Source organism: Ranitomeya variabilis, chromosome 5 (genome assembly GCF_051348905.1).
Source record: "Ranitomeya variabilis isolate aRanVar5 chromosome 5, aRanVar5.hap1, whole genome shotgun sequence".
Taxonomy (NCBI): Eukaryota; Metazoa; Chordata; class Amphibia; order Anura; family Dendrobatidae; genus Ranitomeya; species Ranitomeya variabilis.
Window position 1 is genome coordinate 149,166,931 of NC_135236.1, and position 27,183 is coordinate 149,194,113.

A 27,183-nucleotide genomic window follows, 5' to 3' on the forward strand; every position below is an offset into this window, starting at 1 on the left:
CGCCCGACGCTGCGGCGCAGACCGCAAATGTGAATGTAGACTTAGACAGACTCACTCCTGCTGCTTCTGAGGCACTAGGCTCTGCTGCATCTCTCCTGCTCTGCTGCACTAGGCAGACTCACTCCTGCTGCTTCTGAGGCACTAGGCTCTGCTGCATCTCTCCAGCTCTGCTGCATTAGACAGACTCACTCCTGCTACTTCTGAGGCAGTAAGCTCTGTTGCATCTCTCCAGCTCTGCTGCATTAGGCAGGCTCACTCCTGCTACTTCTGAGGCACTAAGCTCTGCTGCATCTCTCCAGCTCTGCTGCATTAGACAGACTCACTCCTGCTACTTCTGAGGCAGTAAGCTCTGCTACTTCTCTCCAGCTCTGCTGCATTAGACAGGATCACTCCTGCTGCTTCTGAGGCACTAGGCTCTGCTGCTTCTCTCCAGCTCTGCTGCATTAGCCAGGCTCACTCCTGCTACTTCTGAGGCACTAGGCTCTGCTGCATCTCTCCTGGAAGCCCTCCCCTGAAGCCAAGTATGCGGGGAGGTCTCATGGGAACACAGACCCTAGAGTTTAATTTTTATTTCTTACTTTAATTATCACTTTGGTTTTTATATTGGTTGGTTTATGATATGAATTTTTAGGGTTAAATGAGTAAAGCTGTGGTAACACGAGCTGGTTATTTCTGGTTGGTTGGCGCTCTTTTTATGCCTTTTCATTGGTCAGCTGTAAAAGAGCGGGAAGAATTCTGTCTATAAATAGACAGCTTTACCTCAGTTTACCTCATATCGTTAATGAAGAGAGAAGATCCCGCCCACCCTCCCTATTTTTTGTGTTCCCTTCCTTGTCGTGGTTGTTTATTTGAGGGTAAAATCGCCCAACTATTGGGTGGATTGTTTCAGTTATTTATTGGTGTTATTTAATTAATTTATGAAATTCTTGGTATTAATTTATTTATTAAGATATTTATTGGTAATATTAAATTAATTTATTTCATGTCACCCTAAATAAACACCACGGCCATTGATTTCCAATTTGAGGCTTTGTGTCTTTATTTTAATTAAGAATGGGTTTTGTGTTACCATGCTCTGCTGCACTAGGCAGACTCACTCCTGCTGCTTCTGAGGCACTAGGCTCTGCTGCTTCTCTCCAGCTCTGCTGCACTAGGCAGACTCACTCCTGCTGCTTCTGAGGCACTAGGCTCTGCTGCATCTCTCCAGCTCTGCTGCATTAGACAGGCTCACTCCTGCTACTTCTGAGGCACTAAGCTCTGCTGCATCTCTCCAGCTCTGCTGCATTACACAGGCTCACTCCTGCTACTTCTGAGGCACTAAGCTCTGCTGCATCTCTCCAGCTCTGCTGCATTAGACAGGATCACTCCTGCTGCTTCTGAGGCACTAGGCTCTGCTGCTTCTCTCCAGCTCTGCTGCATTAGCCAGGCTCACTCCTGCTGCTTCTGAGGCACTAAGCTCTGCTGCATCTCTCCAGCTCTGCTGCATTAGACAGGATCACTCCTGCTGCTTCTGAGGCACTAGGCTCTGCTGCTTCTCTCCAGCTCTGCTGCATTAGCCAGGCTCACTCCTGCTGCTTCTGAGGCACTAAGCTCTGCTGCATCTCTCCAGCTCTGCTGCATTAGACAGGATCACTCCTGCTGCTTCTGAGGCACTAGGCTCTGCTGCTTCTCTCCAGCTCTGCTGCATTAGCCAGGCTCACTCCTGCTGCTTCTGAGGCACTAGGCTCTGCTGCTTCTCTCCAGCTCTGCTGCATTAGCCAGGCTCACTCCTGCTACTTCTGAGGCACTAGGCTCTGCTGCTTCTCTCCTGGAAGCCCTCCCCTGAAGCCAAGTATGCGGGGAGGTCTCATGGGAACACAGACCCTAGAGTTTAATTTTTATTTCTTACTTTAATTATCACTTTGGTTTTTATATTGGTTGGTTTATGATATGAATTTTTAGGGTTAAATGAGTAAAGCTGTGGTAACACGAGCTGGTTATTTCTGGTTGGTTGGCGCTCTTTTTATGCCTTTTCATTGGTCAGCTGTAAAAGAGCGGGAAGAATTCTGTCTATAAATAGACAGCTTTACCTCAGTTTACCTCATATCGTTAATGAAGAGAGAAGATCCCGCCCACCCTCCCTATTTTTTGTGTTCCCTTCCTTGTCGTGGTTGTTTATTTGAGGGTAAAATCGCCCAACTATTGGGTGGATTGTTTCAGTTATTTATTGGTGTTATTTAATTAATTTATGAAATTCTTGGTATTAATTTATTTATTAAGATATTTATTGGTAATATTAAATTAATTTATTTCATGTCACCCTAAATAAACACCACGGCCATTGATTTCCAATTTGAGGCTTTGTGTCTTTATTTTAATTAAGAATGGGTTTTGTGTTACCATGCTCTGCTGCACTAGGCAGACTCACTCCTGCTGCTTCTGAGGCACTAGGCTCTGCTGCTTCTCTCCAGCTCTGCTGCACTAGGCAGACTCACTCCTGCTGCTTCTGAGGCACTAGGCTCTGCTGCATCTCTCCAGCTCTGCTGCATTAGACAGGCTCACTCCTGCTACTTCTGAGGCACTAAGCTCTGCTGCATCTCTCCAGCTCTGCTGCATTACACAGGCTCACTCCTGCTACTTCTGAGGCACTAAGCTCTGCTGCATCTCTCCAGCTCTGCTGCATTAGACAGGATCACTCCTGCTGCTTCTGAGGCACTAGGCTCTGCTGCTTCTCTCCAGCTCTGCTGCATTAGCCAGGCTCACTCCTGCTGCTTCTGAGGCACTAAGCTCTGCTGCATCTCTCCAGCTCTGCTGCATTAGACAGGATCACTCCTGCTGCTTCTGAGGCACTAGGCTCTGCTGCTTCTCTCCAGCTCTGCTGCATTAGCCAGGCTCACTCCTGCTGCTTCTGAGGCACTAAGCTCTGCTGCTTCTCTCCAGCTCTGCTGCATTAGACAGACTCACTCCTGCTGCTTCTGAGGCACTAGGCTCTGCTGCTTCTCTCCAGCTCTGCTGCATTAGCCAGGCTCACTCTTGCTGCTTCTGAGGCACTAAGCTCTGCTGCTTCTCTCCAGCTCTGCTGCATTAGACAGGCTCACTCCTGCTGCTTCTGAGGCACTAGGCTCTGCTGCTTCTCTCCAGCTCTGCTGCATTAGCCAGGCTCACTCTTGCTGCTTCTGAGGCACTAAGTTCTGCTGCTTCTGAGGCACTAAGCTCTGCTGCACTGGGCAGACTCACTTTACACACAGTCTAGTGATGCACACGGTGCGCTCAGCTCCATGTGACAGCCGTGCTCCAGCAGGTACACGCTAGTGCGCTGCATGTCTCACACCGGGCTGTGCAGCTGCCGTCCGTCCGTCCAGTGAGTGATGTGTCAGCCAGTGCCCAGCTCCAGAAGCCTCTGCCAGGAGGAGGAGCCGGGGGAGTGCCCGCAGCGCCGCTCGCTCAGTGTGGGGCAGACGTGTCTGTGTCGGGCTGTGTGCTGCTGCGGCATGTGGGGGAGACGCGCGGTGCCCCCCATATGAGCGCTGGACATATCCTATGGGAGGGAGACCCCCGGCTTGGGCAGGCTCATGAAGCCGACAAGGTGAGCGACACTCCGGACTTCTCCTGCAGCGCAGGCTCCTCTTTGTCATAGACCGGCAACTTCTCCGCCATGTGTGCCCGTGCCAGTGCGGGCATAGCAGGAAAGGGACAGTGTTGGCATGCAATTAACCCTTCAGATGCGTGATTTCCTTAAAGCTGTCGATGAATGTATCCACTTTTCCCTGTGATACGCAAATATATATATATATATACTCTTATATCCAGGGCACCAAAGGGAGAGTTAGCAGACACGGGATCACATGCTCATGGCTTGATCTGATTAATGGCTTTGCCTGTGGGTCATTGGGGTAATTTGTGGCAATAGTGATCTATAGCTTAACTGTAGCATGAGTATAGTCCTACTGATTAGTCCATGGTGCTGAGCTGCCCAGATCTGCACACCTGTCCTGGGGATTCTGGGGAGATCTGTGTGGAGATCTCATGGTGGCATCACTACCAATATAGCTGATTGCTCCCTAGCCCAGCACTGATTATTACCTGGGATGTCTGGATGGTACATGTGCACATTGCTGCATGTGTTGCTTCCTCTAACAGGGCTGTAGCTGGAGAATATGGGAAATCCTGGGATGATTGCGGGTTATCACACACTGTGCCCACCGGGCAATGTAGCACATTTATACATGATATAGTATGCTATTATTTATGTTATGTACGGATGTATGTGCCACAACATTGTCAGATCAGGGGACACATTTAGAGACTGTACAGATATCTGCCCCACCCGTAACATAGCATACTCATGTACATAGATATGTCAGGTGTATCTCCGTTATTTAATGCATAGTGCTCACTGAATAATTGCAATTATGTTTTTCTCATCCCTACTTCTGAATTATCTATACATCTCACACCTATCTATCCATCAATCTCACATCTATTTCATATCTATCTCTCATATCTATCTCATATCTATATATCTATATATAAATATATATATATATATATATATATATATCTATATATATATATATATATATATATATCTATATATATATATATATATATATATATTTCATTCCTATCTATCTGTGCCCTTGTCTTATTGCTTATATTACACTCCTATACATTATCTGATCTGTACATTGCAGTCTGTATTTGATCTATGTGCATTATAGACCTGGCTGTTGTGTCTCCCCATTCTCTATTTATCTCCCATTTTCTATTTCTGACCAGACACCAGACTGATTACAGTTTTGCGTCTGACGCCATCGGACATGTAAAGAAATTTTACTACAATCAGAATTTTTTCCTTAGGACACTGAATACATTATGGCAAATAAAAGGTGCAATTTTAGCTCCTACATTGTTTTTTCTTCTGCACAGATATCACTATGTCTATTGCCAATGTAACCATTTTTCTGCATCCACCTCTCTGCTATCCCCTATGTAGGCAGAATATACCTCTAATCACTATTTCTGTGCATGAGCTGTAACATTACCATGGCTGTGCCCACTGTACTGAAGTTATAATGAACCCCTCGCCTAGGATTTTTGATGGGCACAATGACATGCAGATACCTTTTAGTGTTTAGTGACTTTGTGGGTGATCACATATATATATGTGTGTGTATCTCTATAGATTAGGGGAGGCTATTGGAGTGACACATTGGTCTCGCAGGATGATGGGAGTTATCTGATGCAATACATATTAGTCCAAATGATTTTGACCCTTGCAAACCGGCGGAATATTACAGTGATTGATTTGTGATATTAAGCAATTTTATCGTTAATCTGTCAGACTAATGGTGATCGCAGCTTTGTATCGCTTATAAAGGAGCATTAAATAGATGAATAGCCGCCAGCTCCATTCATCTTCATATTTAATACTCAACATGTCTAATTTAATTACAGCTTAATGATTGCACCTTGGGAACAGTTTATTCTATTTCCGTCCATAGTTCCCATTATTTTACACCCAAAACCTCCGGAGTCAGAGAACATCTAAGATTATAAAATGAGAAAAATCTTTGCAGTCACTTTTTATTTTCTCTAGGAAATGTTCAGCGGCAGGTGGTGTCATTTAATTAATTAATACGCTGCTTGGAAATATACCAGCTTCACAACATCAACATTATAGTAGACCTATGTACAATGCATGTATAATACTGAAAATCATAACTCAGATAGTCAAGAGCAAGATTAGGGCGAAGAGCGCCACCTATTGGGAACAATCAATTTGACACTACATGTAGATGGTGTACAGGATTGGTAACAGCTGGGATCTGCTCATCATACAGATATCTAGCATTAAAAAACACATTTAGAGTCTGTTCTCCGAGTATGACCGAAATATCAGCCTAAAGAAGGAACATGTCTGCAGAAAAGGCAGAGATAAGATTATTAAAGTGCACCCAGCACCAAGTATAATAAACCTGTCGTCATTTTCAGAGCTTAGCCAATGCTCTTTCGGACATAGCTAATCAATACACAAGGTGCCATTGACAGCCTGCAGCAATGTCAGTGCTTCCTCCATATGACTAGTGAGGGAGTATTTCCATGAATATTGATTAACCCATAAAGTGACAGCCTACATGGTGTCCAGGTGTCAGCTGCACTTTAAAGATTAACGTTCTAGTAAAATGGATCACTTAATGTGTATGCATCTTCGTCTAGTTGCAAGAGGAGGGGACAAGCCAATCACTTGTCAGTGGCGGAAGGTCATAAAAAGCCCCTAAGAATCGAATTGCTATTGTGCATGGCAGTTTACATTCAGTATTTAGTGCCACTGATAACAGGAATCACAGGGGACTTGGTTTCAGCTGCTTTTTTTTTAATACAAAAAGATTTGAATAGAGTAAAAATTAGGAATTAAATCCTTGGACGTTCCACTTAAGACTCGAGCACAGTTCACACCAGGCAGGTTTCTGACCAATCAGTCAGATCCTCGAGATGGCAAAACTGAATTGTGCTGTCACACAGACAGGATTTTTGTGTTGGGATGATTGTCCTAAAATAAAACCCTCCTATTTCCTGTAATGGAGGTGTCTTTCAGATGCTATTTACATGCTTCAATCAATGTGATTGTGCATAAAAAATTCCATCACTGTTTTCAGACAGATTAGAAACTGATTGTTTGGCCTTGTACATGGGGGTGAGGGTAAGGCCAGACGAGGCATTCACTTTGAGGCCACGATTCCACGCTGTTGAGACCTTTTTGTGGTTTTAAAATTGCCTATCTAACAATTATTTGATTTTGGTCACAATATTCTTCGCTGCCATGCAGCCGCATCATGGCCACGACGTGAACACCGCATCTGGCATTATCATAATCACGGCCAGCGATTATTATACGCATCTGTTATGCAGGTTACATAATTCCCATTGATCAGCCGCACATTGACCAGGGTAAAAAGATAATGTGCCTCTGACATGTAAAGTAACAGGAGGGGGTTGGGAGAACCAATGCATAAACAATCATTGGTCGACTCCTCATCCAGATAATTGTTACATGTAATTAAAGTTTTGACATTTTGGAGAATATTGGTACCATAAGCCAAAATGTGCAATTCTTAAAAAGACTCAAACCTTGAAGTCCCGCTGTGTCAGTCACACCATCTTCACCTTGTAAGTTCTGTAAACTAGGAGATGTGTCACCAGGATAGGTGTGAGAAAGGCATTTCATGTTTAAAGGTGTCCTCTGCTTAAATAGTTCTTTCTTGTGGCTTGGTATGTGCTGACATAAAGGGGAGCAACAGTGAAGACACCTTGATTTTGACTAAAGGCCCCCTTACACATTAAACTAATGTCGGCCGAACCCCTTGATAACGATAGATTTGGCCGACGGTCTAATGTGTATGGAGATACCAGCTGATTTATGAATGTGAATCGTGTTTGTCCAATTTCCGATCGCTTTGTTCTCCTGGAGATAAGCCTCTGGCCATTCTCATAGAAAACACAGGAGCTCTCGGCTAAATGAGTGTTCCGGTGTATGGGAAAGATGGCTGTCAAACGATCCGCTGAAGCATTAGGCAGCCTTCAGCTATCTAATGTGTATGGCCAGCTTTACATCGCTTGTATCCTGAGGACCCACACTATGAAATATCTGCAAGCCAAATATACACCTTGGCATCTTTGTAGTCCTCTTCCCAGTTCCCACCAGTGTAGTTGCACTAATAGCTATTACATTTTTGCCTTATAGCACCACTCCAGCATTTTGGTCTGTTATTTCAGCACTGGAGTGGTCTCTCGGATGTACGTTCCCTGCCCCTAGTAATTTACTCACCAGACGCGACACTGTCTTCTGTTCTCGGCACTGCTCCGTTCGGTCTCCAGTAATTTGTGACCTGCTGGATTTGTCCAGTATTTGCTGGATGAGCCGAAAGTCACTACTGAATGGAAGTCTATGAGAGCCAGAATGAAGCCAGAACGAGGATCTCACAGACTTAGGCTGCCGTCACACTAGCAGTATTTGGTCAGTATTTTACATCAGCATTTGTAAGCCAAAACCAGGAGTGAGTGATAAATGCAGAAGTGGTGCATATGTTTCTGTTATACTTTTCCTCTGTTTGTTCCACTCCTGGTTTTGGCTTACAAATACTGAGGTAAAATACTGACCAAATACTGAATGTGTGACGGCAGCCTTACACTGAGAACTTGTGAGCTTTACTAGAGCTGAGCAAATTTGTTCGGATTCGGTTCCGAATACAATTGGCAGCGAATATTGTTTTTGCAATATTCAAAGAACACAGCCGAACGTCAATAGAATCAATAGGAGTAGAAATGACTGAATATGTTCAGAACTGATCAGCAAACATACATTCAGCACAAATAGGGTACAAATATGGCAAATTCAGATTTGGCGACCGAATCCAAACAAATTCGCTCAACTCTAATCGTTACCTCTGACTTTCAGTTAGTCACAAGATGGCAGATCGGGACCGGTGTGGAGCTGGGAGGAGCAAAAGACAGCGGCTGGTAAGTATAATACTAGGGGCAGGGAATTTACATTAGTTGCCATCACTCCAGCGCTACAAAAAGGAAACCTTTGGCGCGGCGCTTTAAACTCATTTGCCGAACTGGCTGAAGAAGCTGTTGACAATATTTTGCAGCTTCTAGATTGTGTATTTTACAGTTTTTCACAATTTCAATAACAAAACAAGATCACAAATTCAATACAAACGGTTATCACTTTACTGCTGTCAGGAATTGATTCTGGTTGCATTTTGGGAGCCATTTTACAGTGACTTAATGCTTTATCTTAAATGATTTTACACCACCATATAATACCAGGAGCCAGCACCTAGATATGTGGACATACAGTGCCTTGCGAAAGTATTCGGCTCCCTGGAACTTTTCAACCTTTTCCCACATATCATTCTTCAAAAATAAATATATCAAATGTAAATTTTTGGTGAAGAATCAACAAGTGGAACACAATTGTGAAGTTGAACGAAATTTATTGGATATTTTAAATTTTTGCAGAAATTCAAAAACTGAAAAGTGGGGCGTGCAATATTATTGGGCTCCTTTAGGTTAATACTTTGTTGCGCCACCTTTTGCTGCGATTACAGCTGCAAGTCGCTTGGGGTATGCCTCTATCAGTTTTGTACATCGAGAGACTGAAATTCTTGCCCATTCTTCCTTGGCAAACAGCTCAAGCTCAGTGAGGTTTGATGGAGATCGTTTGTGAACAGCAGTTTTCAGCTCTTTCCACAGATACTCGATTGGATTGAGGTCTGGACTTTGACTTGGCCATTCTAACACCTGGATACATGTATTTGTGAACCATTCAATTGTAGATTTTGCTTTGTGTTTGGGATCATTGTCTTGTTGGAAGACAAATCTCCGTCCCAGTCTCAGGTCTTTTGCAGACTCCAACAGGTTTTCTTCAAGAATGGTCCTGTATTTGGCTGCATCCATCTTCCCATCAATTTTAACCATCTTCCCTGTGCCTGCTGAAGAAAAGCAGGCCCAAACCATGATGCTGCCACCACCATGTTTGACAGTGGGGATGGTGTGTTCAGGGTGATGAGCTGTGTTGCCTTTACGCCAAACATATCGTTTGGCATTGTTGCAAAAAGTTCAATTTTGGTTTCATCTAACCAGAGCACCTTCTTCCACATGTTTGGTGTGTCTCCCAGGTAGCTTGTTGCAAACTTTAAACAACACTTTTTATGGATATCTTTGAGAAATGGCTTTCTTTCTGCCACTCTTCCATAAAGGCCAGATTTGAATAGTGTACGACTGATTGTTGTCCTATGGACAGACTGTCCCACCTCAGCTGTAGATCTCTGCAGTTCATCCAGAGTGGCTGCATCTCTGATCAGTCTTCTCCTTGTTTGATATGAAAGTTTAGAGGGACGGCCGGGTCTTGGTAGATTTGCAGTGGTATAATACTCCTTCCATTTCAATATGATCGCTTGCACAGTGCTCCTTGGGATGCTTAAAGCTTTCTAAATCATTTTGTATCCAAATCCGGCTTTAAACTTCTCCACAACAGTATCACAGACCTGCCTGTTGTGTTCCTTGGTCTTCATGATGCTCTCTGTGCTTCAAACAGAACCCTGAGAATATCACAGAGCAGGTGCATTTATACGGAGATTTGATTACACACAGGTGGATTATATTTATCATCAGGCATTTAGGACAACATTGGATCATTCAGAGATCCACAATGAACTTCCGGAGTGAGTTTTCTGCACTGAAAGTAAAGGGGCCGAATAATATTGCATGCCCCACTTTTCAGTTTTTGAATTTCCACAAAAATTTAAAATAACCAAGAAATTTCGTTCAACTTCACAATTGTGTTCCACTTGTTGTTGATTCTTCACCAAAAATGTACATTTGGTATCTTTATGTTTGAAACATGATATGTGAGAAAAGGTTGAAAAGTTCCAGGGAGCCGAATACTTTCGCAAGGCACTGTATGAGGCCAGATTACTAGATAAATAAAGTTCGGAGAGCTATATTAGGCAAATTAAAAAAAAAATCAAAAACAGGAAGCCAAATAATGATCTTCTTCCATCATCACTTCTTCATCTCATAAATCTTTTTAAGATTTTTTCGAAATCCAGATTTACAGCTCTTCTCATAGGCTGCACTTTTATATTCCAAGAGTAGTGTTCCTTTTAAGGGGTTAAATGTGGTGCTAACAACCCATATGAGTTTATATTAAGCATGTTGCGGTCTCAGGCTGTGCAACAATGGCTCCATCTAGCCGCTTTAGCGTATCGCCCACCCTCGCTGTGAGCCAGGAGCAGCCGCTGCTGTCGTACCTCCATCCCCTGCATTTTGATAGTGTCTGAGATATGTTTCATGCTCATATAAGGGTGTGATCTCACAGTTCTGGCAGCGCTGACCACTGCGTCCTGCCAAAGCCTGTAGTGTGAACCAAGGTACAGAAGATTTATACAATGCTCTGTATCATGGAAAAATCAGCGCTGTCCAGTGATTTGAAGAAGAATGTCTGATAGTCGAGAAACCCGAGAAACAATCACAGCGATTTCCACTCCAAGGTTTTAAACTTTTCTTCCCAAACTTTTGAAATATTTATGTGGTGTATTAGGTGAGCTGGATATAGGGAGGTCAGACGAGCTCCATGGGGATAAAGAAAGGGGCAACTACATTCTGAGGACTGTCCTGTGCAATATGATGGCACTGTACAATTAGTAGGTATAACAGCAGTATCTGGAGTATGTCAGAGTTTATAGATGTACTTACCACCTGTATATGTTGTCTGTAATATGAAACATAGAACCTGAGAGGTTATAATGGACCTGAATCACTATAAGGGTATGTTTCCACGTTCAGGAAACGCTGCGTTTTTCCGCAGCGTCAAAAACGCAGCGTCCAGATGTTACAGCATAGTGGATGGGATTTCATGAAATCCAGACTCCACTATGCGTTAAAAAACGCATGCGTTTTTGCCGCGAAAACGCATGCGTGGTGCGTTTTTTCGAAACGCAGCATGTTGCTACTATGAGCAAAACACGCAGGTACACCGCAGGTGACCTGCCAGTGACCTCAGGTGCAGTTTTGGTCAGGATTTTACCTGCATAAAATCCTGACCAAAGCCTGAAGCAAAACTGAACGTGGAAACATACCCTAAGGGTATGTGTCCACGTTCAGGAAACGCTGAGTTTTTGACGCAGCGTTGAGCAGCATGCATAAAAAGCGCAGCGTCCAGATGTTACAGCATAGTGGAGGGGATTTCATGAAATCCTGTCTCCACTATGCAGTAAAAGACGCATGCGGCACACCCGAGAAAACTCACATGCGGCGCGTCTTTTAAGAACGCAGCGTGTCCTTAAGGCCCCGTCTCACTTAGCGATTTACCAACGATCACGACCAGCGATATGACCTGGCCGTGATCGTTGGTAAGTCGCTGTGTGGTCGCTGGGGAGCTGTCACACAGACAGCTCTCCCCAGCGACCAACGATCAGGGGAACGAGTTCGGCATCGTTGAAACTGTCTTCAACGATGCCGAAGTCCCCCTGCAGCACCCGGGTAACCAGGGTAAACATCGGGTTACTAAGCGCAGGGCCGCGCTTAGTAACCCGATGTTTACCCTGGTTACCAAAAAAAACAAACAGTACATACTCGCCTTTCGGTGTCCAGGTCCCTTGCCGTCTGCTTCCTGCTCTGACTGAGATCCGGCCGTACAGCGAGAGCAGAGCGCAGCGGTGACGTCACTGCTGTGCTCTCACTTCTCACTGTACGGCCGGCAGTCAGTGAGAGCAGGAAGCAGACGGCAAGGGACCTGACGGACATCAGAAGGCGAGTATGTATTGTTTTTTTTTTTTTACATTTACGCTGGTAACCAGGGTAAACATCGGGTTACTAAGCGCGGCCCTGCGCTTAGTAACCCGATGTTTACCCTGGTTACCAGTGAAGACATCGCTGGATCGGTGTCACACACACCGATTCAGCAATGTCAGCGGGGCCTCAACGACCAAAAAAAGGTCCAGGCCATTCCGACACGACCAGCGATCTCGCAGCAGGGGCCTGATCGCTGGTACGTGTCACACATAGCGAGATCGCTATGGAGGTCGCTGTTGCGTCACAAAACTTGTGACTCAGCAGCGATCTCGCTAGCGATCTCGCTATGTGAGACGGGGCCTTTACATTGCAGAAAAAACTCAAGGACAATGCAGGTGACCTGCCAGTGACCTCAGGTGCAGATTTGGTCAGGATTTTACCTGCATAAAATCCTGACCAAATCCTGAAGCAATCCTGAACGTGGACACATACCCTAAGGGCCTGTGCGCAGGTTGCAGGTTTGTTGCGTCTTTTTTTCTGCACAGATTTCTCACAAAACCTAAGGGTATGTGTCCACGTTCAGGAAACGCTGTGTTTTTGACGCAGCGGTGAGCCGCAGCGTCAAAAACGTAGCGTCCAGATGTTACAGCATAGTGGAGGGGATTTAATGAAATCCCGTCTTCACTGTGCATTAAAAAACGCATGCGTTTTTCCCGCAAAAACGCACATGCGTTGCGCTTTTTCAGAACGCAGCATGTTGCTACAATGAGCAAAACACACAGGAACACCGCAGGTGACCTGCCAGTGACCTCAGGTTCATTTTTGGTCAGGATTTTACCTGCATAAAATCCTGACCAAAGCCTGAAGCAAACCTGAACGTGGACACATAGGGTATGTGTCCACGTTCAGGAAACGCTGCTTGTTTGACGCTGCGCAGCGCTGCAGCGTCAAACAAGCAGCGTCCAGATGTTCCAGCATAGTGGAGGGGATTTGATGAAATCCCGTCTCCACTATGCGTGGAAACCCGCACGCGGCGGCCCTGCGACTCCGGACATGCTGCGCGTCTTTTCAGATCGCAGCATGTCCGTACACCTTGCGGGGACGCAGCGTCCCCGCAAGGCATATCACAGGGCCCTATGGGACAGAGCGATCATCCCGGATGTGAAGAGTTAACACATCCGGCATGATCGCGTCCCATTAAGGGGGCGGGGCTTAGCGCCGAGCGGCTTCGCCACTGCGGCGATACCGCCGCCCATCCGTACCGTGGAGTCATAGCCATAGGGTACATGTCCACGTTCAGGAAACGCTGCGTGTTTGACGCTGCGTGGGGCCGCAGCGTCAAACACGCAGCGTCCAGATGTTCCAGCATAGTGGAGGGAATTTTTTGTAATCCCGTGTCCACTATGCGTGGAAACACGCATCCGTCGGCCCTGCGACTCCGGACATGCTGCGCGTCTTTTAAGATCGTAGCATGTCCGTGTTCCTTGCGGCGACGCTGCGCCGTCGCAAGGAATAACACAGGGCCCTATGCGAGGGGTGCGATGATCCCGGATGTGTGCAATGAACACATCTGGCATCATCGCGTCCCAGAAGGGGGCGGGGCTTAGCGCCGAGCGGGTTTGCCGCTCCGACGATACCGCCGGCCATCCTGATCGTGGTCACGTACCCATACCCTAAGGGTATGTTTCCACGTTCAGGAAACGCTGCGTTTTTGACGCTGCGTTTTTCCGCAGCGTCAAAAACGCAGCGTACAGATGTTACAGCATAGTGGATGGGATTTCATGAAATCCAGACTCCACTATGCGTTAAAAAACGCATGCGTTTTTGCCGCGAAAACGCATGCGTTGTGCGTTTTTTCTAAACGCAGCATGTTGCTACTATGAGTAAAACACGCAGGTGACCTGCCAGTGACCTCAGGTGCAGTTTTGGTCAGGATTTTACCTGCATAAAATCCTGACCAAAGCCTGAAGCAAAACTGAACGTGGAAACATACCCTCAGGCTATGTTTGCATGTGCAGAGATTTCAGAAATCTCATGCACACACACTGTTTTTTTCTGACTGAATTGGAAAACTGCAGCTTGTGACTTCTTTCATCATTTTTGCTGTTTTTTTCACCCATAGAAAGCAATGAGTAAGTGCAAAAAACGCAGCAAAAAAAAACACTGGTATCGGGTTTTGATGTGTTATTGGTGCAGAAAACTGCAAAACTGCTTTTTTGTAAGCAGCTTCTTACTGCCAAGAGAGCTGGTTTTACCTGCAGAAAAAAAACAGCAAAAATGCAACATGTGAACATAGTCTAAGGGTATGTGCACACGTTGCAGATTTGTGTGCGGATTTTTCTGCGGATTTAACCTGCGTTTTTACACCTGCGGATTCCTATTAAGGAATAGGTGTAAAACGCTGCGGAATCCGCACAAAGAATTGATATGCTGTGGAAAATAAACCGCCGCGTTTCCGCATGGAATTTTCCACAGCATATGCACTGCGGATTTGGTTTCCATAGGTTTGCATGGTACTGTACAACGCATGTAAAACTGCTGAGGATCCGCAGCCAAATCCACAACGTGTGCACATAGCCTAAGGGTTTCCTAATGCCAGCAAAGTGAATGAGAATCCTGAAGTGTCATGCACATGTTGCTTATTTTTGACTTGCACATTTAAATCTGTAGCATTTCAATTCTTCCAGGCTTTTTGCTGCAGACTTCACTAATACTAATAAGTAAGGAAAAAAATCGGCGCCAAAATCACATCTAGAAAATGCATCAAAACGCGCCTATTCTACAAAGTGTTTTTCCTGCCTAGAGATACAGAAATGGTGCAGAAATTTCTGCACCAAATACGTAACGTGTGCACATACCCTAATGATCCCTATGGTGATCCGAGTTCTGTTGCAGAAGAAATATGGGCCATAACATGTGGATGTGATCTCAGCATTGGGCCGGGGTCACACTTGCGTGTGCAAAGCGAGAAACTCGCGCATCAATACTGGGCACAGCTACCGGCACTCAGCGTTCAGCTGCATAGAAATAAATGCAGCCGCACACTCCAGTCCCGAGTGCCGGTGGCAGTGCCGGGAATTATGCGAGTTTCACGCATTGCACACGCAAGTGTGACCCCGGCCTTAGGATGGAAATACTGACCAATTATCCTTGATCATCAGTTTTGTGCCCTTCTTGTTTCGGCATGTGAATGCAATGTCATTGGGTAGAACTATTACCGTATATACTCGAGTATAAGCCGAGATTTTTAGCCCAAAAAAATGGGCTGAAAGTGCCCCTCTAGGCTTATACTCGAGTCTTGGTCGGCGGGTGAGGGGGAGCGACGACGGTCACATACTCACCTGCTCCTGGCACTCCTGACACGGTCCCTGCATGTCCCATAGTCTCCAGCGCCAGAAGCTTCTTCCCCTGTTCAGCGGTTACTTGGTACCGCTCATTAAAGTAATGAATATGGACTCCACTCCCATAGGGGTGGAGCCGTATATTCATTACTGTAATGAGCGGTACCAGTGACTGCTGAACAGAGGAAGAAGCTGCCGGCTCCCGGAGACCATCTGTCCGGGAGAAGCTGCCAGGGACCGCGCCGGGAGCAGGTGAGTATTTCATATTCACCTTTCCTCGTTCCACCACCGCCCGTCTTCTGCTTCCTCTGCAGTGACTGTTCAGGTCAGAGGGCGCGATGATGTATTAGTGTGCGCGCCGCCCTCTGCCTGAACAGTCAGTGCGGAGAGACGGGACGCTGAGCAGCAGCGGGCAGCGACGAGACGTGAGTATGTCATTTTTTTTATTGCAGCAGCAGCATTACATGTGGCACATTGTTATATGGAGCATCTATGGGGCCATAATGAACTGCATGGAGCATTATATGTGGCACATTGTTATATGGAGCATCTATGGGGCCATAATGAACTGTATGGAGCATTACATGTGGCACATTGTTATATGGAGCACTTATGGGGCCATAATCAGCATTTATGCAGCATTATATGGGCCAAATATCCGAATGGAGCATCTTATGGGGACATAATCAGCATTTGTGCAGCATTATATGGGGCATATTTTAATATGGAGCATCTTATGGGGCCCATCATAAATTTTATGGAGCATTATATGGGGCGTATTTTGTATGGAGCATCTTATGGGGCCCATCATGAACTGTATGGAGCATTATATGGGGCTCCTGATTCAATATGGATATTCAAAAACACTTAACCTACTGATGTCTCAATTAATTTTACTTTTATCGGTACCTATTATAATTTTTGACATTTACCGGTAGCTGCTGCATTTTCCACCCTAGGCTTATACTCGAGTCAATAAGTTTTCCCATTTTTTTGTTGCAAAATTAGGGGGGTCTGCTTATACTCGGGTCGACTTATACTCGAGTATATACGGTATTATGTTCTGCACAGTTGAAAGTCCACCTTATCTTTAGTATCACTGACTTGTAACTAGATCACACACACTCGGGTCCATAAAACTATATGAGCCTGTTTCTGAACTGCTCAGCAAAGAGTAGAACAAACCTGTATAGGAAACTGAAGTGCCAAGTGTCAAAATGTGACACACTCTACCTGCTCTGCTTTTATGGGGCAATTACCTCCACTGTAGACTGCAATTATTTTATACATACCTTCTATTTAGTAGGTCTGAGAGACTTGGCACATTAATTGTATTTTTAGCTGCGGTTTCAAAGATCAAACTAGCGGCTCAAAAGACAATCGCTCATTTGTAAAAACTAAGGCCATGTTCCCACGTGTGAAAAAGCTGCTTTTTTCCTACTGTGGTTTTGCAGGTGTCAGAAAAAAAACATGCAGTAGCAAGCTGCTCTGATTATTGAGTTTTTGCTGCCTTTTTTTTTGCATTTTTGGATGTTTATGATACAGTTTTGAGTTAGCATTTTTATATACTTTTTTAGTGCAGAACTGCGGGAATTCCGCACTTAAAATGCAATTGTATTTTCTGATTACGTTTTTCAGGCTTCCCATAGAAGTCTATAGGGAGAAAGATGCGCCAAAAATGCAAAGTTGAATAGTAATGTTAAGCGAACAATGGTTATGAGATTTTATTAAATCACATTCTTTTGCTTGAACTGCTGAATGCAGAAGATTTTCGAAAAAAAATGCAGCAAAAATAAAGGCAGCGTGGGAACTTGGGCCAAAAGGATAGACAACCTAAACAGTGTATTATACTGACTGGTCTATTGGAAAGAGCATTATTGGAGCTAGAACTTCCTTTCTGCCAGCTCCCAGCATGCATTTGTCCAATGGCTTGCCCTTTCCCAGACAGAAAGTTTGTCTTTCAGATATGCCTGTATGAAGTTTGACAGACAGGAGAATCAGAATCAAAGAAACAAAGCTTTGCACTCCCTTTTTTTTAAATTCTCTGCATCTTTGCTGCTATAGATGGATCATACTTGACAACAGGCAGTGGAGAGCAACTAAGAAACTCTACCTATTTATCGGGAGTTGGTCCAGATTCTGTCAGAATTGCTGTCTGTACTGGTGGAAACTGAAAAATATATATATTTTTTAAATATAATGATAAAATAAGATAATGACTATTTGAATAGCAGAAGTGTATTTTTTACATGACACATAATAAATGTAACACAGTGAAACCTTTGTGATGGAAGCCTCTTGACCAAGAAGTGTTCTTGTTTTGTTTGCTCCATTGACACACAAAAGCATCCAGTTTCTTGTCCATTTCTCCAGGAGCAGCTCCAACTAATCAGACAATCATACCCCTCTGTGGAAATAGAACACGGCTTAGAGATTTAATAGTATGGGCACAAATCATGGGTGGTTAATGGCCACAGTCGTTAGTGAGAAACACCCCTTTAAATCCATTTCATTACATGCGGTCCTTGTAGAATTAACAAAATTATACATGGAAAGGCTTCTGACCATCTCTCAATAAGGTTATCCGGCCACTCATTAAGTCATAGTCATAAAGTCAAGCTCCTTGATATAAAGCACCCACTTCATATATTTCTTGTTAAATACAATTTATAGTTCACCTTTATTAAACACATTTCTTATATCCTTGTCATCACAAAATCTTGGAATGCCCCCAGAAGACAGACTCGTGTATAGTATTGCATTGCATAAAAGAAAGCAGTAACATAAACCACAGAAATGATATTTATTAGTGTGTGGGAGCTCTAATCTACACGCTTAAGTCTTACAATTCGTAATTTGTAAATCGGGCAGCTAAATGGAGGCTTGTAAAACCAGGCAATCAAAAGTCATTTGTAAGACTTTCTTTGCAGCTCCTGCCTTTTACTCTAGAAATGGAGATACATTTTTTTTTTCCTCCTGCTAATACACCTAGAATTCAATGCGTTTTTACAAGCCTCATAAACCTCACCTAGGTTTTATGTGAAGATAGATCCTGTCAAACTTCCAGGTGGCTCATCTCACTTATTTTCCGCTTTATGTTTTTACAAGAGGTTGAGCGTAAGGACTAAGGGGTATGCGCATACACACTCATTTGTCTTGTTAGAGATTTGTTTAATTTTACACAGAACAGGACTTGCCTACACCTTCCTCCAACCCGGTGTGTACAGTGGGGGAAGTGATAAAGTCCTGAAGAATATGAGACAAAGATACTGTACAGAACATTTTAAGTTTTGTTTCATATGTGTGAGATTTTAGGAATGTTAAAATAATTTTGGATGAAGACAACAGTGCCCTAGGAAAGGCCTAAAAGTCACATCCCTAGAGATTTTTGAGGAACCTCTAGAACGTAATAGTTATAAAGAAATATTTTTTTCTTGGCTTTCTCAGTACTTAAAGGGGTTGTTCACTACTCAGACAACCCCTCCTGAATCCCTATGTTTCCCCCCATGTAAAATAATGACACTTAGGCCGGAGTCACACTGCAGCGAGATACGGCCGAGTCTCGCAGGTTAAAAAGAAGCTCTGGCACCGGCACTCCGGAGCGGAGCTTGCGGCTCCATGTATTGCTATGCTCCACAATACTGAGTCTAGAATCTAGAGTGCCGGTGCCAGAGCTTCTTTTTAACCTGCGAGACTCGGCCGTATCTCGCTGTGTGTGATTCCGGCCTCATACTCACCTCCGGTGCCAGCGCCGTTCAGGCAACTCCAGTTGCCAATCCGTGCTTGCTTCACTCTCCCCACCTAAGAATTCATCACATACACCCAGAGAAAGTGAGAGAGCAGCCCTGACTCTTCCTGATATATGTGATTTGTTGAGGAGGGCGCAACCAGTGCTTATTGGCTGCAGGAATCCCCAAGAGAGCCAGTTCCGACACTGATGGAAATGTGCCAGCACTGGACCATAGAAACATTTAAATATGAAATAGAAATTATATTGGAATTGGAATATTTCAAATGTTTCTATGGTTAGGCGTCAAGTAGGCGGTCCTTTTGACTGACCGCTCCCAACCGTGGAGTTAGACTGACTTCTAAGTCCAGAATGAGCAGGAGCTTAAGATATATATATATATATATATATATATATATATATATATACACACACACAATATATAGAACAATAAAACCTACAAATTATCAACGTAAATCACAATATCCCATGGAGGTCTGGAGTTGGAATGATGCTCAAAATCAAAGTGGAAAATGAAGTTACAGGCTGATCCAACTTCAGTGGAAATGCCTCAAGACAAGGAAATGATGCTCAGTAGTGTGTGTGGCCTCCACGTGCCTGTATTACCTCCCTACAATGCCTGGGCATGCTCCTGATGAGGCGGCGGATGGTCTCCTGAGGGCTCTCCTCCCAGACCTGGACTAAAGCATCCGCCAACTCCTGGACAGTCTGTGGTGCAACGTGGCATTGGTGGATGGTGCAAGACATGATGTCCCAGATGTGTTCAATCGGATTCAGGTCTGAGAAACAGGTGGGCCAGTCCATAGCTTTATTGCCTTCATCTTGCAGGAACTGCTGACATGCTCCAGCTACATGAGGTCTGGCATTGTCCTGCATTAGGAGGAACCCAGGGCCAACCGCACCAGCATATGGTCTCACAAGGGGTCTGAGGATCTCATCTCGGTACCTAATATCAGTCAGGCTACCTCTGGCGAGCACATGGAGGGCTGTGCGGCCCTCCAAAGAAATGCCACCCCACACCATTACTGACCCACTGCCATACCGGTCATGTTGAAGTATGTTGCAGGGACCAGATCGCTCTCCACGGCATCTCCAGACTCTGTCACATCTGTCACATGTGCTCAGTGTGAATCTGCTTTCATCTGTGAAGAGCACAAGGAGCCAGTGGCGCATTTGCCAATCCTGGTGTTCTGTGGCAAATGCCAAGCGTCCTGCACGGTGTTGGGCTGTGAGCACAACCCCCGCTGTGGACGTCGGGCAATCAGACCATCCTCATGGAGTCGGATTCTAACCGTTTGTGCAGACACATGCACATTTGTGGCCTGCTGGAGGTCATTTTGCAGGGCTTTGGCAGTGCACCTCCTGTTCCTCCTTGCACAAAGGCTGAGGTAGCGGTCCTGCTGCTGGATTGTTGCCCTCCTACGGCCCCCTCCATGTCTCCTGGTGTACTGGCCTGTCTCCTGGTAGTGCCTTCAGCCTCTGGACACTACGCTGACAGACACAGCAAACCTTACCACAGCTCGTATTGATGTGCCATCCTGGATGAGCTGCACTACCTCAGCCACTTGTGTGGGTTGTAGAGTCCGTCTCATGCTACCACGAGTGTAAAAGCACAACCAACATTCAAAAGTGACCAAAACATCAGCCAGAAAGCATTGGTAATGAGATGTGGTCTGTGGTCCCCACCTGCAGAACCACTCCTTTATTGAGTGTGTCTTGATAATTGCCAATAATTTCCATCTTTTGTCTATTCCATTTGCACAACAGCATGTGAAATTGATTGTCAAAGAGTGTTGCTTCCTAAGTGGACAGTTTGATTTCACAGAAGTTTGATTTACTTGGAGTTATATTCACTCTGTGGGTTCCAGATTGTGCTGGCGCGTCGCGCTTACGCAGTCTATAAAGGCTTCGGACAGAGTGACGCTCCCAGCATTATATTATAGATATACAGTGCCTTGTGAAAGTATTCGGCCCCCTGGATTTTTTCAACCCTTTCCCACATATCATGCTTCAAACATAAAGATACCAAATATAAATTTTTGGTGAAGAATCAACAACAAGTGGAAAACCATTGTGAGGTTGAACGAAATTTATTGGTTATTTTAAATTTTTGTGGAAATTCAAAAACTGAAAAGTGGGGCGTACAATATTATTTGTACCCTTTACTTTCAGTGCAGCAAACTCACTCCAGAAGTCCATTGTGGATCTCTGAATGATCCAATGTTCTCCTAAATGCCTAATGATGATAAATATAATCCACCTGTGTGTAATCAAGTCTCCGTATAAATGCAATTGCTCTGTGATAGTCTCAGGGATCTGTTTGAAGCACAGAGAGCATCATGAAGACCAAGGAACACAACAGGCAGGTCCGTGATACTGTTGTGGAGAAGTTTAACCCCTTCATGACCTTGCCGTTTTTTGCAATTCTGACCAGTGTCCCTTTATGAGGTAATAGCTCAGGAACGCTTCAACGGATCCTAGCGATTCTGAGATTGTTTTTTCGTGACATATTGGGCTTCATGATAGTGGTAAATTTAGGTCGATAATTTCTGAGTTTATTTGTGAAAAAAACGGAAATTTGGCAAAAATTTTGAAAATTTCGCAATTTTCACATTTTGAATTTTTATTCTGTTAAACCAGAGAGTTATGTGACACAAAATAGTTAATAAATAACATTTCCCACATGTCTACTTTACATCAGCACAATTTTGGAAACAAATTTTTTTTTTGCTAGGAAGTTATAAGGGTTAAAATTTGACCAGTGATTTCTCATTTTTACAACAAAATTTACAAAACCATTTTTTTTAGGGATCACCTCACATTTGAAGTCAGTTTGAGGGTTCTATATGGCTGAAAATACCCAAAAGTGACACCATTCTAAAAACTGCACCCCTCAAGGTGCTCAAAACCACATTCAAGAAGTTTATTAACCCTTCAGGTGTTTCACAGCAGCAGAAGCAACATGGAAGTAAAAAATGAACATTTAACTTTTTAGTCACAAAAATGATATTTTAGCGAAATTTTTTTTATTTTCCCAAGGGTAAAAGGATAAACTGGACCACGGACGTTGTTGTCCAATTTGTCCTGAGTACGCTGATACCTCATATGTGGGGGTAAACCACTGTTTGGGCGCACGGCAGGGCTCGGAAGGGAAGGAGCGCCATTTGACTTTTTCAATGAAAAATTGGCTCCAATCTTTAGCGGACACCATGTCGCGTTTGGAGAGCCCCCGTGTGCCTAAACATTGGAGCTCCCCCACAAGTGACCCCATTTTGGAAACTAGACCCCCCAAGGAACTTATCTAGAAGCATAGTGAGCACTTTAAACCCCCAGGTGCTTCACAAATTGATCCGTAAAAATGAAAAAGTACTTTTTTTTCACGAAAAAATTATTTTAGCCTCAATTTTTTCATTTTCACATGGGCAACAGGATAAAATGGATCCTAAATTTTGTTGGGCAATTTCTCCTGAGTACACCAATACCTCACATGTGGGGGTAAACCACTGTTTGGGCACATGGTAAGGCTCGGAAGGGAAGGAGCGCCATTTGACTTTTTGAATGAAAAATTATCTCCATCGTTAGCGGACACCATGTCGCGTTTGGAAAGCCCCTGTGTGCCTAAACATTGGAGCTCCTCCACAAGTGACCCCATTTTGGAAAGTAGACCCCCCAAGGAACTCATCTAGAGGCATAGTGAGCACTTTAAACCCCCAGGTGCTTCACAAATTGATCCGCAAAAATGAAAAAGTACTTTTTTTTCACACAAAATTTCTTTTAGCCTCAATTCTTTCATTTTCACATGGGCAACAGGATAAAATGGATCCTAAAATTTGTTGGGCAATTTCTCCTGAGTATGCCGATACCTCATATGTGGGGGTAAACCACTGTTTGGGTGCACGGCAAGGCTCGGAAGGGTAGGCGTGCCATTTGACTTTTTGAATGGAAAATTAGCTCCAATCGTTAGCGGACACCATGTCGCGTTTGGAGAGCCCCTGTGTGCCTAAACATTGGAGCTCCCCTACAAGTGACCCCATTTTGGAAACTAGACCCCCCAAGGAACTTATCTAGATGCATAGTAAACACTTATAACCCCCAGGTGCTTCACAGAAGTTTATAACGCAGAGCCGTGAAAATAAAAAAATAATTTTTCTTTCCTCAAAAATGATTTTTAGCCCAGAATTTTTTATTTTCCCAAGGGTAATAGGAGAAATTGGACCCCAAATGTTGTTGTCCAGTTTGTCCTGAGTACGATGATACCCCATATGTGGGGGTAAACCACTGTTTGGGCGCACGGCAGGGCTCGGAAGGGAAGGCACGCCATTTGGCTTTTTGAATGGAAAATTAGCTCCAATCATTAGCGGACACCATGTCGCGTTTGGAGAGCCCCTGTGTGCCTAAACATTGGAGCTCCCCTACAAGTGACCCCATTTTGGAAACTAGACCCCCCAAGGAACTTATCTAGATGCATAGTAAACACTTATAACCCCCAGGTGCTTCACAGAAGTTTATAACGCAGAGCCATGAAAATAAAAAATAATTTTTCTTTTCTCAAAAATGATTTTTTAGCCCACAATTTTTTATTTTCCCAAGGGTAATAGGAGAAATTGGACCCCAAAAGTTGTTTTCCAGTTTCTCCTGAGTACGATGATACCCCATATGTGGGGGTAAACCACTGTTTTGGCACACGTCGGGGTTCGGAAGGGAAGTAGTGACGTTTTGAAATGCAGACTTTGATGGAATGCTCTGCGGGCGTCAGGTTGCGTTTGCAGAGCCCCTGATGTGCCTAAACAGTAGGAACTCCCCACAATTGACTCCATTTTGGAAACTAGACCCCCAAGGGAACTTATCTAGATGTGTAGTGAGCACTTTGAACCCCCAAGTGCTTCACAGAAGTTTATAACGCAGAGCCGTGAAAATAAAAAATGTGTTTCCTTTCCTCAAAAATATTTTTTTAGCCCAGAATTTTTTTATTTTTGCAAGAGTAACAGGAGAAATTGGACCCCAAAAGTTGTTGTCCAGTTTCTCCTGAGTACGCTGATACCCCATATGTGGGGGTAAACCACTGTTTTGGCACACGTCGGGGTTCGGAAGGGAAGTAGTGACGTTTTGAAATGCAGACTTTGATGGAATGCTCTGCGGGCATCAGGTTGCGTTTGCAGAGCCCCTGATGTGCCTAAACAGTAGGAACTCCCCACAAGTGACTCCATTTTGGAAACTAGACCCCCAAGGGAACTTATCTAGATGTGTGGTGAGCACTTTGAACCCCCAAGTGCTTCACAGAAGTTTATAACGCAGAGCCGTGAAAATAAAAAATAATTGTTCTTTCCTCAAAAATTATGTTTTAGCAAGTAATTTTTTATTTTTGCAAGGGTAACAGGAGAAATTGGACCCCAACAGTTGTTACCCAGTTTGTCCTGAGTACGCTGGTACCCCAAATGTGGGGGTAAACCACTGTTTGGGCGCACGTCGGGGCTTGGAAGGGCGGGAGCACCATTTGACTTTTTGAACGCAAGATTGGCTGGAATCAATGGTGGCGCCATGTTGCGTTTGGAGACCCCTGATGTGCCTAAAACAGTGGAAACCCCTCAATTCTAACTTCAACACTTACCCCAACACACCCCTAATCCTAATCCCAACTGTAGCCATAACCCTAATCACAACCCTAACCCCAACACACCCCTAACCACAACCCTAACCGCAACACAACCGTAACCCTAATTCCAACCCTAATCCTAACCCTAATCCCAACCGTAACCCTAATCCCAACCCTAACCACAACTGTAACCCCAACACACCCCTAACCCTATCCGTAACCCTAACCACAAGCCTATTCTTAACCCTATTTCCAACCCTAGCCCTAATTCCAACCCTAACCCTAAGGGTATGTGCCCACGTTGCGGATTCGTGTGAGATTTTTCCGCACGATTTTTGAAAAATCTGCAGGTAAAAGGCACTGCGTTTTGCCTGCGGATTTACAGCAGATTTCCAGTGTTTTTTTGTGCGGATTTCACCTGCGGATTCCTATTGAGGAACAGGTGTAAACCGCTGCGGAATCCGCACAAAGAATTGACATGCTGCGGAAAATACAATGCAGCGTTTCTGCACGGAATTTTCCGCACCATGGGCACAGCAGATTTGGTTTTCCTTAGGTGTACATGGTACTGTAAACCTGATGGAAAACTGCTTCGAATTCGCAGCGGCCAATCCGCTGCGGATCCGCGGCCAATCCGCTGCGGATCCGCGGCCAATCCGCTGCAGATCCGCGGCCAATCCGCTGCCGATCCGCTGCAGATCCGCGGCCGATCCGCTGCCGATCCGCGGCCGATCCGCTGCGGATCCGCTGCGATCCGCGGCCAATCTGCTGCGGATCCGCTGCCGATCCGCTGCGGATCCGCGGCCGATCCGCTGCGGATCCGCGGCCAATCCGCTGCCAATCCGCTGCAGATCCGCTGCCAATCCGCTGCAGATCCGCGGCCAATCCGCTGCGGATCCACTGCGGATCCGCGGCCGATCCGCTGCGGATCCGCGGCCGATCCGCTGCAGATCCGCGGCCGATCCGCTGCGGATCCGCGGCCGATCCGCTGCGGATCCGCGGCCGATCCGCTCTGTGTGCACATGCCATAACCCTACCCCTAACCCTAACCCTACCCGTAACCCTACCCCTAACCCTACCCCTAGTTCTAACCCTAACCCTAGTGGTAAAAGAAAAAAAAATATTTTCTTTATTTTATTATTGTCCCTACCTATGGGGGTGATAAAGGGGGGGGTTTATTTATTATTTTTTTATTTTGATCGCTGTGGTAGAACCTACCACAGCGATCAAAATGTACCTGTAACGAATCTGCCAGCCTGCAGATTCGGCGGGCGTACTGAGCATGCGCCCGCCATTTTCCAAGATGGCGGCGCCCAGCGAGGAGACGGCCGGACACCGGGAGGATCGGTAAGTATGAGGGGGTGGTGGGGGGGTGGATCGGAGCACAGGGGGGGGGATCGGAGGACGGGGGGAGCGGACAGGAGCACGGGGGAGCGGGCAGGAGGACGGGGGAGCGGGCAGGAGGACGGAGAGGACCGGGCCACATAACGGACGACTGGGGAGGAGATCGGGGGCGGTGGGGGGGGCCAGTACATGATTTCCAGCCATGGCAGATGCTATTGCAGCATCGGCCATGGCTGGATTGCAATATTTCACCATTTTCATAGGTGAAATATTGCAAATTGCTCTGATTGGCTGTTGCACTTTCAACAGCCAATCAGAGCGATCGTAGCCACGTGGGGGCAAAGCCACCCCCCCTAGGCTGAAGTACAACTCCCCCTCAACCTGCAGATCGGGTAAAATAGGAATTAACCCTTTCACCCGATCTGCAGGGATGCGATCATTCCATGACGCCGCATAGGCGTCATGGGTCGGGAAGGGGTTAAAGCTGGATTTGGATACAAAATGATTTCCAAAACTTTAAACATCCCAAGGAGCACTATGCAAGGGATCATATTGAAATGGACGGAGTATCGTACCACTGCAAATCTACCAAGACCTGGCCGTCCCTCTAAACTTTCATCTCAAACAAGAAGAAGACTGATTAGAGATGCAGCCAAGAGGCCCATGATCACTCTGGATGAACTGCAGAGATCTACAGCTGAGGTGGGACAGTCTGTCCATAGGACAGCAATCAGTCGTACACTGCACAAATCTGGCCTTTATGGAAGAGTGGCAAGAAGAAAGCAATTTCTCAAAGTTATCCATAAAAAGTGTCATTTAAAGTTTGCAACAAGCCACCTGGGAGACACCCCAAACATGTGGAAGAAGGTGCTCTG

At 45.2% G+C, this 27,183-nt stretch overlaps 1 protein-coding gene across 2 annotated transcripts in view; it reads left to right on the plus strand.

Moving 5' to 3' along the window:
• Nucleotides 1-3,230: 3,230 nt before the first annotated feature.
• The window catches only part of RGMA (repulsive guidance molecule BMP co-receptor a), a 69,130-nt gene continuing 45,177 nt past the window's right edge, over nt 3,231-27,183 (plus strand). For both annotated transcript variants that reach the window (XR_013215632.1, XM_077263420.1), the window contains exon 1: nt 3,231-3,565. Coding sequence is in view for 1 of the 2 variants with exons in the window: in XM_077263420.1 (XP_077119535.1) it covers nt 3,552-3,565 (14 nt within the window). In the remaining variant the exon portion in view is untranslated. The remainder of the gene's footprint in view (nt 3,566-27,183) is intronic.